The 16,946-nt window shown below is 44.4% G+C and overlaps 1 protein-coding gene across 1 annotated transcript; it reads left to right on the top strand.

Annotated features, from left to right (window-relative positions):
• Positions 1-6,701: 6,701 nt before the first annotated feature.
• On the top strand, positions 6,702-12,596 carry LOC136615357 (olfactory receptor 51E1-like). The gene is made up of 2 exons (XM_066594162.1): positions 6,702-6,873; positions 11,027-12,596. Exon 2 carries the CDS (start codon positions 11,058-11,060, stop codon positions 12,027-12,029), a length of 972 nt encoding a protein of 323 aa, XP_066450259.1. The 5' UTR covers positions 6,702-6,873; positions 11,027-11,057; the 3' UTR covers positions 12,030-12,596.
• Positions 12,597-16,946: the final 4,350 nt, after the last annotated feature.

The raw sequence follows: 16,946 nt of genomic DNA, 5'->3' as shown, positions 1-16,946 counted from the left end.
CGCGGACAGGATACATAACCCCAGCACACAGCAGGGCTATAAGATTTCTGTAATGTAAGGAGCTGTAAGACCTGCTGACATGTACGGACCGCGGACAGGATACATAACCCCAACACACAGCAGGGCTATAAGATTTCTGTAATGTAAGGAGCTGTAAGACCTGCTGACATGTACGGACTGCAGACAGGATACATAACCCCAACACACAGCAGGACTATAAGATCCCTGTAATGTAAGGAGCTGTAAGACCTGCTGACATGTACGGACCGCGGACAGGATACATAACCCCAACACACAGCAGGACTATAAGATCCCTGTAATGTAAGGAGCTGTAAGACCTGCTGACATGTACGGACCGCAGACAGGATACAAAACCCCAACACACAGCAGGACTATAAGATCCCTGTAATTTAAGGAGCTGTAAGACCTGCTGACATGTACGGACCACCGACAGGATACATAACCCTAACATACAGCAGGACTATAAGATCCCTGTGATGTAAGGAGCTGTAAGACCTGCTGTCATGTACGGACCGCAGACAGGATACATAACCCCAACACACAGCAGGACTATAAGATCCCTGTAATGTAAGGAGCTGTAAGACCTGCTGACATGTACGGACCGCAGACAGGATACATAACCCCAACACACAGCAGGACTATAAGATCCCTGTAATGTAAGGAGCTGTAAGACCTGCTGACATGTACGGACCGCGGACAGGATACATAACCCCAGCACACAGCAGGGCTATAAGATTTCTGTAATGTAAGGAGCTGTAAGACCTGCTGACATGTACGGACCGCGGACAGGATACATAACCCCAACACACAGCAGGGCTATAAGATTTCTGTAATGTAAGGAGCTGTAAGACCTGCTGACATGTACGGACTGCAGACAGGATACATAACCCCAACACACAGCAGGGCTATAAGATTTCTGTAATGTAAGGAGCTGTAAAACCTGCTGACATGTACGGACCGCGGACAGGATACATAACCCCAACACACAGCAGGGCTATAAGATTTCTGTAATGTAAGGAGCTGTAAGACCTGCTGACATGTACGGACCGCGGACAGGATACATAACCCCAACACACAGCAGGACTATAAGATCCCTGTAATGTAAGGAGCTGTAAGACCTGCTGACATGTACGGACCGCGGACAGGATACATAACCCCAACACACAGCAGGACTATAAGATCCCTGTAATGTAAGGAGCTGTAAGACCTGCTGACATGTACGGACCGCGGACAGGATACAGATCCCCAACACACAGCAGGACTATAAGATCCCTGTAATGTAAGGAGCCGTAAGACCTGCTGACATATACGGACCGCCGACAGGATACATAACCCCAACACACAGCAGGACTATAAGATCCCTGTAATGTAAGGAGCTGTAAGACCTGCTGACATGTACAGACCGCCGACAGGATACAAATCCTCAACACACAGCAGGACTGTAAAATCCTGGCACATTCACATGTTCCACGTCTGATGTTGTGCACCAGATGTAGGGGAGGTAAATGTCCTAGGGGGGTTTATGTTGGGGAAACAGGACAAAAACTGAAAGCCAGGATTAGATCTCCTAGCCACACGATTAGAGAAAGGAAGACAGAATTACAACATAGAACACATGAAAGTTATTATATTTAAAGGCAACTTTTTATCATGGAGCCGGCACCGGGGACGCGTGACAGTAGAGCTGGCGGGCAGGATGCCTGCCTGATAGAGCTGGCGGCCGGGACGCATGATAGTAGAGCCGGCGGGCAGAACGCTTGCCTGCCTGACTGAGCCGATGGCCGGGATGCATGACAGCAGAGCCGGCAGCCGGGATGCAGTGAGTGCGGGACTACAAGGAGTCGGTAAGTATATGGGGTGGGGGGTAATGTTATTACTGGGAGAGGTGGGGGTTAACAGCCGGAGCCGCAATAGGGGGTGCTATTACAGCTGGCACTGCAATATGGGGCCGCTATTACAGCTGGGGCCACAATAGGGGTCGCTATTACAGCCAGGGGCCGCAATAGGGGGGCGCTATTACAGCCGGGGCCGCAATAATGGGGGCAGCCATTGCAGCCGGGGCTGCAATAATGGAGGCCACCATTGCTGCCGGGGCCGCAATAATGGGGGCCGCTATTGCTGCCTGGGCCGCAATAATTACAACTGAGGCCACTGTAGGGGTCGCCATTACTACTGGGGCCACCAACATGGAGGGGAGGGAGACACTGTTACTACACGGGGCGGATTAGTTGTGGAATCTATAGTAACTGTAGCAGCAAAGTGTTTGAGATTTTGAAAATCATCCACCCGTTGTGGAAACAATCTGCACAGAACCCGTGTGGGCGCCGACATGAGGGGCGGGGTATAATTCTGCAGCATGTTCACTTTAAATATAATGTATACCAATAGCCGTCCAGCGCTCCAGCATTCCTCCCTATATGTTTAGTTTGTTTGTTTTTAACAGCCCTGTTCTTTTTATAAGGATGGAGGTAAAAATCATATGTTGTAATAAGCCACAGCCTGGCCACACCCCAACACCCCCCTGACCACACCCCCTTTGGTAGGTCTATTAAACCTGAAGAAGAACCCTAAGTAGGTTGAAAAGCTCCCTATAACATCATGCTTTTTGTTAGCCATTAAAAGAGATCATCTCTACAAGATTACTCTGCTTCTGTTACTGAGAATATCTACTAAAGCTAATGTTCTACTAACTCCAACCGGCTGCCAATATTAACCCGCCACCAACACTCAATCTCTCTTAATCCTAGTCCACTACTAACTCGAACTGACAGAGGGTCCTCAAACAATAAGTTGATCATACAGAGTTCTACTGCTGTGATCCCCAGTGATTAGCTGTACTCTGTGACAAAAATTGGCAGTAAATTACATTTCTGTACAGTGCCCCTGCAGGTGAAAGCATGCATTACAATGGTTCTTATATTAATCAATGTGCTGGGTCCTCCAGAGCTAGAGACATTTTTATTGTCCCTCTCCATTGTGGCTCACAGATGAGGGTTCAAAATAGAGGACGGCACAACTATTAACTCCAAATTCCATAATAGGACATTTCTAAATTGGTTTTCTAAACCAAACAATCCATTTCTCCCTTTTTCCAGCTATTTGCTCTTTCATTTATTTTGTCAGATTGACATACACTGCGCCCATGAAAGGTTAAACATTTACATCATTGTAAACTAGCTCTGTTCTCTCTGCCCCCCCCCCCCCCCCCTCGGTCTGGTTGTGACGGGACTCATTAATGTGTCAGAACTTGTGCCTCCTGTTATCTTATGGCCCATCACTGTAAATGGTAGTAACGACAGGGATGAAGAGAACATGACTGCTTGTATCAGTGACAATGGCTCTATAACCCAATGATGGCCTCCTGGCTCCTTCCCAAAACTGGAGGAAGCCAAACTCTAAACAAACTTAATAAATGAGTGGAATATTTTGGTCTGAGAAGTCATGTGAGAGACGCCTGGCTCAAGAATAAAGTCACATGACACAGCTGGTTTTCTTGGTCATTCTTTTTCTAGCATCCTAAGTGATGTGGAGATATTTTTGGAGATTAGTCACCGGCAAAGAGATATGAGTGGTGGGAAATAAAATAATCCAAAATCTATGAGGGGGATGGGTCTTGTAGAATCAGTGCTTTATCTTGCACATAGAAGCACAGGCAGGACTCTGGCAACCATTAGGGGGCGAGACTGTGATTATCTCTCAGACATGATCTAAGGGTTGGTTGTCAGCAGTAATAGATGATGTCACTGTGTCTGATCACATGTCATTATATCAGTGATGTCATCAGGAGGGGGCATGGCTGGGACTACTTCTCAGATATGATATACAGGCTGTTTGTCAGCAGTAATAGATGATATTGCTGTAGTATAAGTTGTCTGATCACGTCATTATATTAGTTATGTCGTCACCATGGGGTGGGGCTGTGACTACCTCCTGGGCATGATATACAGGCTGGTTGTCAGCTGTAATAGATAATGTTACTGTAGTAAATGGTAGGCAGATCTCATATCTGATCACATGTCATTATATCAGTGATGTCATCACCTGGGGGGAGGCTGTGACAACCTCTCAGACATGATATACAAGCTGGTTGTCCACAGTAATAGATATTCTTTCTGTAGTAAAAGGTGTTGGATCTCCTGTCTGATCACATGTCATTATATCAGTGATGTCACCACCTGGGGGCGCGGGCTGTGACTACCTCTCAGGCATGATATACAGGCTGGTTATCAGCTTACTAGATGATGTTACAGTAGTATATGGTAGGCGGATCTCCCGTCTGATCACATGTCATTATGTCAGTGATGTCATCAGCAGGGGGCGAGGCTGTGACTACCTCAGACATGATATGCAGGCTGATTATCAGCTTAATAGATGATGTTACTGTAGTAGATGATACGCAGATCTCATATCTGATCACATATCATTATATCAGTGATGTCACCACCTGGGGGCAGGGCTGTGACTACCTCTTAGACATGATATACAGGCTGGTTGTCAGCAGTACTAGATGATGTTACCGTAGTATAAGGTGTCGGATCTCCTGTCTTATCACATGTCATTATATCAGGGATGTCTCCACCTGGGGCACGGCTGTGATTACTTTTCAGACATGAACTACGAGCTGGTTGTCAGCTGTAGTAGATTACATTATTGTAGGAGATGGTAGGCAGATCTCATATCTGATCAGATGTCATTATATCAGTGGTTTCATCAGTAGGGGGCGTAACTGTGACTACCTCTCAGACATGATATACAGGCTGGTGGTCAGCAGTAATAGATGATGTCATTGTAGTATGAGGTGTATGAATCTCATATCATTATATCAGTGATGTACTCAGCAGGGGGCGGGGCTGTGACTACCTCTCAGACATGATGTATAGGTCAGTTGTCAGCTGTAGTAGATTATGTTAATTTTAGTATAAGGTGTCGGATATAATGTCTGATCATATTTCATTATATTAGTGATGTCCTCAGCAGTGGGCGGGGCTGTGACTACCTCTCAGTCATGATATACAGGCTTGTTGTCAGCTGTAATAGATGATGTTACTGTAGTAGATGGTAGGCAGATCTCATATCTGATCACATGTCATTATATCAGTGATGTCATCAGCAGGGGGTGAGGCTGTGACTATCTCTCAGACATGATATACAGGCCGATTGTCAGCAGTAATACATGATGTCACTGTGGTATGAGGTATGCGGATCTCATATCATTATATCAGTGATGTCATCAGCAGGGGGTGGGGCTGTGACTACCTCTCAGACATGATATGCAGACCGGATGTCAGCAGTGATAGATGATGTTACCGTAGTAGATGGTAGGTAGCTCTCATATCTGATCACATGTCATTATATCAGTGGTTTCATCAGCAAGGGGCGGTGTTTTGACTACCTCTCAGACATGATATACAGGCTTTTTGTCCGCAGTAATAGATGATGTCACTGTAGTATAAGGTGTCTGATCACATGTCATTATATCAGTGATGTCATCAGCAGGGGGTGGGGCTGTGACTACCTCTCAGTCATGATATACAGGTTGGTTGTCAGCAGTAATTGATGATGTTACTGTAGTATAAGGTGTCTGATCACATGTCATTATATCAGTGATGTCATCAGCAGGGGCGGGGCTGTGACTACCTCTCAGACATGATATACACGCTGGTTGTCAGCAGTAATTGATGATGTTACTGTAGTATAAGGTGTCTGATCACATGTCATTATATCAGTAATGCTATCAGCAGGGGGCGGGGCTGTAACTACCTCTCAGTCATGATAAACAGGTTGGTTGTCAGCAGTAATTGATGATGTTACTGTAGTATAAGGTGCCTGATCACATGTCATTATATCAGTGATGTCATCAGCAGGGGCGGGGCTGTAACTACCTCTCAGATATGATATACAGGTTGGTTGTCAGCAGTAATTGATGATGTTACTGTAGTATAAGGTGTCTGATCACATGTCATTATATCAGTGATGTCATCAGCAGGGGGCGGGGCTGTGACTACCTCTCAGACATGATATGCAGGCTGTTTGTCAGCAGTAATGGATGATGTTACTGTAGTAGATGGTAGGCAGATCTCATATCTGACCACACGTCATTATATCAATGATGTCATCAGCAGGGGGCAGAGCTGTGACTACTTCACAGACATGATATGCAGGCCGGATGTCAGCAGTGATTGATGATGTTACCATAGTAGATGGGAGGCAGCTCTCATATCTGATCGAATGTCATTATATCAGTGGTTTCATCAGCAAGAGGTGGAGCTGTGACTACCTCTCAGACATGATGTACAGGCTGGTTGTCAGCAGTAATAGACACATTGTGCAATCACTGTCTGATCATGTTTGGGCCATGCAGTTTGGATGGCGATGTTCCTGGTGTTCTCTGCCGTAGACTGGTGTGCACTGTGCCCCGGCCTGCAGGGTGTGTGGATTATGGAGAACGGGTTCTTGGCTCCCTCTCAGCTGGCACAGGCTCTGTTTCCTCATAGTAAGTGGCTGTCATGTCCGTTCACATCAGATAACATTCAGCCACTTCCTCTTTTTCTATCACCTTCTGTAATCATTGAGCTCCAGGCATCAACCAGTCTGTTATTCTCCTTACAGACTCTGTCTCGTCTTCAGCCTCGGGCTCATCACATCTTCTCATTGTGTTAGTCACTGAGGATCCTGAGCCTCCTGAGGTTTTACTTACAACGTCTTCATACGCTTCTTATCTGGGTGCAGTAGACAACACTTAACCAAGAGTACATTGGAAAAAATGTCCGACTAACACCTATAAACAGATGGGGAATATAGACCATCACTTACAAAACTGTGAGACGTGAAGGAGACCCAACCATTGTATAGGTATGTAGTACATACTAGAGATTTATAATATAATGGTATATAGAAGATACCCAGGTTATATCAGCATGGTCCATATCACTATATCCAAGAAGATGGTTCTTGGTGGAGCTATGGTGTGTTCAGTGGATGCCTGAAGAGCAGAGTTTGGGGAGTTTACTTGGCTGTGCATGGTGAAAAGCCTTGAGCATTCTTAGTGCATGCAAACGACTTTGTCCAATTAGTTTCTAAGAGTTTTGGAAATGTTTGGAGAAGTGCGGGTTGATGACTTTAAGCGAAATTGGGGTCATCACCAAGGCAGCTCTCTAGGGCCTGGTTAAGGATGTAATGAAGTAGATTGGATGTTGGGAGCTGGTATATTATTGCTGCTTTGTGAGGCCCCATTTGTTGGAGCTGAGTGGGCTGTGTCTTTTTTCATGTTGTTCCTATAATCTCGGGACGCCACTGTGCATTTTGGAGGTAGGACACTCATTTGTTTGAGGAGCTTTGGCGGAGGACAGAGTTTGGTCTTTGCAGGGAAGAGGCATCAGTACCAGAGGTGGAGCGTGGTGATGCCCAAGTTCCATTTTAATGCTACATTGAACAGACTGCACGCAGGGAATAATGTCCTGGCCGGGACTTCCTGGGATCTCAGGATGACATCAAGTTTGATTTATTATGGCTGTGGTTTTCCATTGCATGTCTAAGTTTAGTTTGGCCAGATACTGTTGTTGTGCAGACTGAGTTGGCAAGATGTGTGAGGAGGCTTAACCCCCTGGTGACCAGCCTATTTTTTGCCTTAAGGACCAGTTGATTACATATATTGTGTTGTATGACCTTTACTACATATTGTGTGTGGAGAGATGGAAAAATCACCCCGGAAATTCATCCCTTGTTTTTGGGATTTGTTCTCATGGCGTTCGCTGTTCAGTAAAATAACATGATCGTTCTGTTATCTGATCTGCACCATTACTGTGATACCACATTTATAAAGTTTTTTTTTACAAGTTTTGCCCCATACAAACACATTTTTGAAGAAAAACAATTAACTCTTCATTGTCCCATTCTAAGCCCCCTAACATTTCTGTCCATCCCGTCAGCGGAGCCCTGTGGGGTCTTGTTTTTTGTGAGAAGAGCTGTAGATTAGAGATGAGTGAGCACCCAAATACTTGGGTCCGCGTTATTCGAGTCAAGCTTTTTGTAAAATTCGAGAGCTCTACTCGAGTAACAAACCCCATTGACTACAATGGGAGACTCGAGTATTTTTGTATGTGGAACGCAGGGTCCCGAGCATTTTTGTGGTATTTTATCCATAACGAGTTTTGTAAGGAAAATGTGGACTTTTTTTAATTTAAACTTTATTGAACATTTTTATTATGTAATTTTTTTAGTCCCTGAAGGGAGCTTGAAGATGTGATTATTTAATCACTCGGATAGTGCACTGCATACTTATGTAGCACATTTTTCCATGCCTATGACAACAGCCTATTAACCTCCGCTGGAGGTGGGGTCTAATAAGCAGAGTTATATGGCAGACTTGGAGACCTTTGTCAGGCTTCCATTTGGCACAGGAACGCATTGGTATCTGAAAGAACCTCCTCTCCCTATCATCTACTTATATGCTGCAGTTGCTATTGATAGTGGCATATAAGCGGTTAAACTGCCAGGATCTGCATTCTCTCTGCTCTTGGCCGTCAGTAGTCAGCCAAGCCACTGTCTTAAAAAGATGTATGTGCAGGTTTGAAGCCAATTAGTGAGGTCAGTAAAAAGGCATTTCGGACTTCACTAAAGTTAATAGTGAAGTTTTCCACTTCATCGCACATAACAGGGCATGGTGGTTTGGCATTTGGACCTAGAGCCCCCAGAGAAGATCTGAAGCCAGATGGGGTCCACCTGAACTCCATAGGTATTGACCTGTAGGCAATAGTCCTGATGGATGGAGTTGAAAATGTGGCTTCACGTGCATTATTTTTCATGCGTGTGCTTGGTTTCAGGAATGGAGTTTAGAGGAAGTGCCCATTGCAGATATGGGAAGTCCCCCGAACTATACAATACAATTAATGGGAGTGTACCCCTACTGGGCTGATTTCTCAGCAGGGCATTAATGTTGGACAACATTCAGATGGAGAAACCTCAAATCAATATGGTGTGGCCACGAGTGGAGAGGTGGTGCTGATGTTCAAGTTAAATTATGGAGGACCCTCAAAAACCTCTTCTTATTGCAAATCTGTTATCCGTATGCTCTTATTCGTGTGGCGCTTTGTATATTTTTTTATGTATTGTTATTTTATTAATAATAAATAATAATCTATATTTGTATGGCGCCAACTTATTCCACAGCCCTTTCAAGCATGGGAGAACACAGACAGTGCAACAATTACATGTGATATGCAATCAGTTTAGCAGGGTAGAAGGTATGGGGAACCATAGGGAGGAGCAGGGGGACTAGGTCAAGAGGTTTGCTATGCCTACCTGAAAAGGTGCCTTTTGAAGATGCCTTGGGGTAGTGCATTCCAGAGGATGGGTGCTGCTCTGGTGAAGTCCTGTAGGCGAGCATGTGAGGTTCGTATTACAGGGGTGTTTAGTCTGAGTGTGCTAGCCGATCAGAGTGAGCGGGCTGGGTGGTGTACTGACAGTAGGAAGGTGATGTATGGTGGCGTGGCGCCATGGAGAGCTTTACGAGAGAGTGAGGAGTTTAAATTTAGTTCTATGCTGTATGGGCAGCCAATGCAGCGACTGCATAGTGCAGAGGCGTCTGAGTAACGACTGGATAGGAAGATGAGCCTAGCTGCCGCATTTATTGTGGATTGGAGAGGGGAGAGTCTGGTGCAGAGGAGGTCGATGAGCAGTGAGTTGCAGTAGTCGAGTCAGGAGTAGATGAGAGCGACCACGAGTGTCTTTAGCGTGACTGTGGTTAAGAAAAGCCGGGTTTTAGCAATATTACTGATGTGAAGGTGGAATGTTCAGGCCAGGGATTGGATGTGGGGGGTAAAGGGAAGGTCAGAGTCCAGTGTGACCCCAAGGCAGCGGGCATGCTGTCTGGGGGTTATGATGGTGCCAGACACTGGAATGGAGATGTTGAGGGGAGGTCGTTTAGAAGGCGGAAAGATGAGGTCAGTTTTAGAGAGGTTAAGTTTGAGAAAAACGGAGGACATAGTGTTAGAGACAGCGGGCAGACAGTCAGTGATACTTTGAGGAATGGCTCAGAGATGTCATGGGAAGAGGTGTATAGTTGGGTGTCATCAGCGTAGAGATGGTATTGGAGGCCGAATTTGTGGATGCTTTATCCAATTGGGGCTGTGTACATAGAGAAGGGGACCAAGAACCAGGACCCTGGGTGACCCTGACAGCGAGGGAAACAGAGAGGAGATAAAGACAGCTAAGGAGACGCTAAAACGGTGGTCAGAGAGGTAGGAGGAGAACCAGGAGAGAGGAGTGTCCTTTAGACCAATAGACCGGAGCATAGTGAGAAGGAGGTAATGGTCAACAGTGTCAAATGCAGCGGACAGGTCAGGGAGGATTAGTAGGGAGTAGTTGCCTGTAGACTTTGCCCTCATCAGGTCATTTGATACTTTTGTGAGGGTGGTTTCGGTTGAGTATATAGGGCAGAAACTGGATTGGAGGGGTCAAGCAGAGAGTCGTCAGAGAGAAAGCATGTGAGGCGGGAATAGATCAGGCCTTCTAGTAATTTGGAGATGAAGAGAAGGTTTGAGAATTGGCAGCGTCAGTTGAGTCAACGGTTGTTTTTTTGAGTAGAGGGGATATGATGGAGGGTTTGAATGAGGAGGGATAGGTGCCAGAGGATAGGGAGAGGTTGCAGATGGTGGTGAGGCGGATAATGACAGATGGGGAGAGAGACCGGAGGAGGTGAGAGGGTCGCTAGCGCCGATGGTGGGGTGAGCAGCGGAGAGCAGTCTTCCATTGTCGTTGGTTCTAACATTGACAGTGAAATTTTGTATTTTACTAAGAAGCTGCTGTGGCCATTTTATCAAAATCATGCGCCATCTATCTTTATTGGGCAAGGCTGGGTAATTAGTGGGAAATGGTGTTTTACTGAGCCGATAGTAGCCAGACATTTACAAGTTGTGTTATATAATGTTACTCACGTATAACCTGTAAATAATACTGTTGTCATATTTTATAATGAGATCTGTTGGGTTTTCTCCTCTCATTGTAGATGATGTGTCTTCTATAACTGCCCTCTGGCTATGTCAGGAACTAGCCAATCCAACTGCAGCATCGCCAGTGGTTTCCACCTCAGCGGAATCCCTCACTTGGAGGACTTCAATTTCTGGATGGGTTTTCCTCTCATCTCAATGTACATTGTTGCTGTGTTGGGGAACGCCACAATTCTCTACATTATCAAGGTGGACCAAGAGCTTCATGGACCCATGTACATCTTCCTCTTCATGTTGTCGGCAATAGACTTGTTGCTAGCCACCACAACCATGCCGAGAATGTTGGGGATCTTCTGGATGGATGATAGTAAGATCGCTTTCGATATGTGTCTCACCCAGATGTTCTTCATCCATTTCCTTTCTGCCCTGGAGTCTGGGGTCTTGGTAGCCATGGCTGTAGATCGCTATGTGGCAATCTGCCACCCTCTACGATATTCTTCCATTTTAACCAGTAAACAGATCTCTAAGATGTCAACATTGATTGTGGTGAGAGGCGCTCTTGTTATGATTCCCATCCCCTTTATCATCAAGAGGCTTCCATATTGGAAGAGCAATGTCCTGACACATTCCTACTGCGTGCACCAAGAGGTGATGAACCTGGCTTGTGGAGACATCAAGGTCAATGTTATCTATGGACTTTTTGTCATCCTTTCGGTCATGGGCATAGACTTAGTTTTCATTTCTGTTTCTTATATGTTGATCATTAAGACGGTGCTCGGTGTGGTGGCAGAAGCGAACACGAAGGCCTTCGGTACATGTGCCGCACACATATGTGCCGTCCTTTTGTACTACATCCCCTTGATTGGTCTCTCTGTCATACACAGGTTAAAATCCAACGCAAACCTTCCAAACCTTCATATTCTGTTTGGAAATATCTATCTCCTTCTTCCCCCAGTGATTAACCCATTAATATATGGGATAAAGACAAAGCAGATCCGCAATGGACTCAAAAAGTTATCTAGTAAAATTATCCATCAGGAAAAAACCTCTGGAAACGTATGATCTCGAAGGTACCAAATCATGGCCCTGTATAAGAGATCCACTGATTGTGCCATCAAGAGATAGACTGTAAGCCTACCGATCATCTGTAATGTTTGAGGTATTGTTTGGTGGGTGCTTGAAGGGATAATCCAGCTGAAAATGAGCATGTGTTTCCTCCATAGTGTGTGCAGAGCTGCTCCTCTGCTCCATGTATAGTCCTTGTGTCGCCTTTGGTCTTTGTTGCAGGATGGTTTCTATATCGTAGCAGCTCATAGCTCTTCTCCTTCTCACACCTATTTTCCCTCACCGGCACACATATGTCTCATCCTAGCCATTAGTTTTTTTTTTCTTCCCTTTCCTGTTTTTAGTTATCAGATGCTCACAGCCATGAGATACTTTAAGGGGTTGTCTGGCTGTAAAGTATTGGTTGACTTTCCTTAGAATAGGCCATTAATAATAGATCTGTGGGTGACTGCCATCTGGGACCTACAGCAATCAGCTGTTCCCTGTGGTGGTGTGCTTGCGCACTGAGCTGATTTTTATAGGAAGTAGACAGTTCCCTTCCCACTTCAGTGGTCAGGCTTGGTATTGTAGGCAAAGTTTCTATTGAGGTCAGTAGGAATTCGATCAGCAATACCAATTCAGACCACAACATTAGGAATGGAGCTGTCTACTTCCTGAAGAAAACAGCTCAGTGAATGAGCGTAACACCATAACATAAGAACTCCTTTGATTGCCCATTGCCGTTGTTCGCACAGTTTTTTTTAGATGAGTTGTATTTTTCAATGGCTCTATTTACTGTACCATATAATGTACTGAAAAACTCTAAAAAGTTTCTTAGTGGAGTGAGATGGAGAAAAAATGCAATTCCACCATCTTTGGGGGAAGGGAGTTCTTTTTTATGATTTACGCACTATGGCAAAAATGACATGACAACTTTATTCTGAAGTCGGTACAATTAAAACGCTAAGAAATTCAGATATATATGTTTGTTGTGCTTCTTTTAAAAACAAATTTTCTTAGGAAAAAAATGTATTGATTTTCTGCCGCCATCTTCTGGCAGCCGTAACCTATAGTTGTGTGTCAGCTAGTTTTTTCAGGAGGCTCTGTAGTTTCTATTGGTACCATTTTAGAGCACATATGAATTCTTAATCACTTTTTATGAAATTTTTACTTGGAGACATGATAACAAAAAAAAAACCTCAATTCTGGCATTGTGTATCTTTTTTCTATTGATGTTCACCATGCCAAACAAATAATGCATTATTTTGATAAATCAGACTTTTACGGATGCAGTGATATCAATTTATTATTTTTTTTTTATTTTTTATTTTGGGGGGGGGGGGGGGGTTGTTAGAAATATAGGGAAAGGTTTTTTAAAATTTACCTTTTTTATAATTAATAAAAGTTGTTTTTTTTTGTTTTTTTTTACTAATTTTTATATATTTAGCCCTCATAAGAGACTTGAACTTGTTATAATTTGATCACTCATGCCATAGTGCCAAATTATACTGCAATCTGACCGGCATTCTAGCACACAACTCCCCAGGCACTCCTTGCAAGGCAATCAGCAATGGCAGCACTGGGGATCTTTAGAATGCCCCAAGCTGCCAAAGCAACTAAACGGCACTTAACACTCGCGTCTCAGTGATCAGGACTGTTGCCAGTGGGTGGCAGCTGCAAGAAACAGCCTGCACCTTCATTATATGAAGCAGGATCAGCTCCTAATCCCCCTCCATACAAAACCTGAACGCATACGAGATAACTGTACTTCCTGTGTCATTAAGGGGTTAAGACCCCTGTACACTGTAGAAAAGTTGGCTAGAGAAGGCCAAACTTTTAAATTCCTATTTTGTATCTATTTTCTTTAAGAAAATAGATGTAACATCAGCTGATCTTCCCTGTGCTATTGGGGGAATAAAAGAATGCAGGCTATCTATAAGCAGGGAGATGGTGAGGGAACACTTAGCTAACTTGCATGAATTCAAGTCTCAAGGTCCAGATGAATTACATCCTAGGATGCTAAAGGAAGCAGCAGAGGTAATTGCTGAACCACTTGCCATAATCTATAAATATTCCTGGAGAACAGGAGAAGTCCCAGAAGATTGGAAAAGGGCAAATATTGTCCCTATCTTCAAAAAAGGGAAGAAGGTGGATCCAGGAAACTACAGACCTGTGAGCCTGACTTCTATACCGGAAAAGATCTTTGAACAAATTATTAAACAGCATGTATGCAAGTATTTCGATGGGAATGGAGTAACTAACCAGAGCCAGCATGGGTTTGTAACAAACAAGTCATGCCAGATGAATCTAATTTCCTTCTATGACAGAATCACCGACTGGGTTGATCGGGGAAATGCAGTGGATATAGTATATCTTGACTTTAGTAAAGCATTTGACAAAGTATCTCATACCATACTTATTGAAAAAATGACCAAATATGGGATTGACAAGGCAACCGTTAGGTGGATTCACAAGTGGCTGAATGATCATACTAAAAGAGTTAAGGGGCGATCAAATAACTATGTATAAATACATTAGGGGACAATACAAGTGTCTCTCCCATGATCTGTTTATACCCAGGACTGTGAGGTAACTGCAGCATCTCGTAGGGCAACCCTGGACACATGACATATGTTGAGGAGCTAGGAGGGTAAAGTGTTGGCTTCTCACGGCAGCACTTACCAGAATCCCTCCCGGAAGGACACATATAGCCAAGGCCATGGCAGGGCTCGGCCTCTTCTGGACACCACCGGCATAGGGCCGCCCAATAAACAGGGTAACAGGTGCCGAGGAATTTGTCACGTATGACGCCACCTTTCCTGTACCCCTCGGAATGCCTATCGGTGGGGAAAATAAATGAGCCACAGACTGTCTAAGTACCACAGGTCCCTGCGAACGGTCAGGGCCTGGAAATAACTGTACTAAACACTTCACTTTAGTAGTACAAGGCATAAAATAACACGATGCTCTAGTGCAGGTAAAACAAGAGATTGGAGGTCAGGGAGGAAATTCAGGATGATACCAGTCCTGCATCCCACATTATTTGTCAGCAGCCACTCCTGGAAGAGGAACTCTCCAGAGGAGAAAAAAGGGGTAGGGTCACTTCACGGACTCTCTGGCAGACAAGTAGCTCCACTCAGTCGGACTCAAACTTCAGTACCCTTGAGTGTGTAAAACAGACAATTGACTAACTGTACTTGCGCTCTTCTCACTCTCTCACTTACAATCTGAACTGAAGACACGCATTCCAGGAAAACCTCTCCTCTTCCTCCATCTTCAACACATGAGAGCTGAAGTTGCCCCCCATGTGCCTCTGTACTTTGCCTCTAGCAGCTCTGGAAGATGGAAGACCTTTTCCCACTCTCAAGCACTCCCATTTATACATTCTTTCATAACATTAGACAGTAAAGAATTGTTACATTCACAGGCAGTCAGCTCACATTTTGCAGACATTAACCCTTCACACACTGCAACTGTGCGGTACACACAACAGAATAAGACATTTTGTACAGCGTATCAAGACTAGACTTTACATGTATGACATTATGGAGAGGGCCAGGAAAGCATGTACTTGGCCACTACAGTTCCCTCTTACTTAAAAAATAAGCTGATCCCAGCGCCTTCAAAGCACAGTTTAAGGATCCAGAGTCGGGTCATCTTCAGTGTTTGGCTTCCAATGTACCTGAGAGGCCTCTGTGCAGACATGGAGTGTGCAAGGTGAAACCTATAAACACAACTCCTACCCCTGGTTATCTATCCAGGGTTAACCCACTCCTAGCGTACTGTGATTAAAAGAAGTGTCAGGTTTGAGTATGGCTTTTTTTTATGACCGCGTGTAAGGACTGTAGTAAGTGAATCAGGCACACTCAGATAAATATCCCCTTTTATTCATTCATTCTGGGGACAGGTGATATTTTGCGCAGTCACACTCCAGGGATCATGGACCTTCAATTCCCAATGTACTCCAGTAAAAAATAAAGTGGCAGCATCAATGGTGTATATCAAAGGTTAAAAGAACATCTTTATTGTTCCATATTACAAAAGCAGGCAACATTTCGACCACAAAGTCTTTTTCAGTAGACCAGCCAGTTGGCGATGTATGCTGCTCCATGAACGGATTCCCAAGGAAGCCACTGAAGAGGGACAATGAAGTGGGTTGGAGGGTTGCAGATGATCCACTTCCAACAAATGCAACAGTTGCAGGTGTGGATCTGAACCAATCACATAGGCATACATCTTCTGAGCTTCAAGTTAGATATCTCTTTGTAGACTGCTTCCTTACTACTCAGGGCCTCTATCCAAATATAAATATATTAAATGTTTTAATGAAAAAAACACTTTGTACATTGTATTCTTATATTGGTGGATACAGACTGGGTGATCAGTGTAAAGTGCTCCAGAATATTAATGTAGCCGTTACGTTTGGCATGCAATGCCTTATCTCAGCACTACTTTTAACATACGGGAAGTGTTGAGATAAAACCATAAAAATTACACCAAACACACAATTTGTGAACATAAAAATTATTTTGTATTAATAACAAATGTATAAACATAAAACTTTTCTCAAACATAACTACAAATCCCGGTATTGGTCAGTGTTTGCCTGCGCACTTGCTGGCATGTCAGGGCTGCACTCAATAAGGCCTGGTACCAGAGTTATGGTGTGGGGTAACTGCTGGGCTGGTAGCAGATCATAACCAGTAATTTGGTTTTCTGTGTAGCCATAGCCAAAAGGCAAATAGCCACGCCTACCGTGTTTGGGGTGTTGGGGTGGTAGAGCGGTGACGAATTGCCGCTGAGGCTGTTGGCACCTGTACTGGTCTATAATGCAGTACAGTTCATAGGGGCAGTTCGGAAATAAGGACACCTCCAGCAGATACAGCAGGTACTTCTGCATTATAAGTTGCAGATTCCGGAACCCCATGGAGAAGC

This window comes from Eleutherodactylus coqui, chromosome 1, assembly GCF_035609145.1.
Source record: "Eleutherodactylus coqui strain aEleCoq1 chromosome 1, aEleCoq1.hap1, whole genome shotgun sequence".
NCBI lineage: Eukaryota > Metazoa > Chordata > Amphibia > Anura > Eleutherodactylidae > Eleutherodactylus > Eleutherodactylus coqui.
The sequence above is the reverse complement of the archived record's forward strand: the minus strand, read 5'-3'. Positions and strand labels throughout refer to the sequence as shown.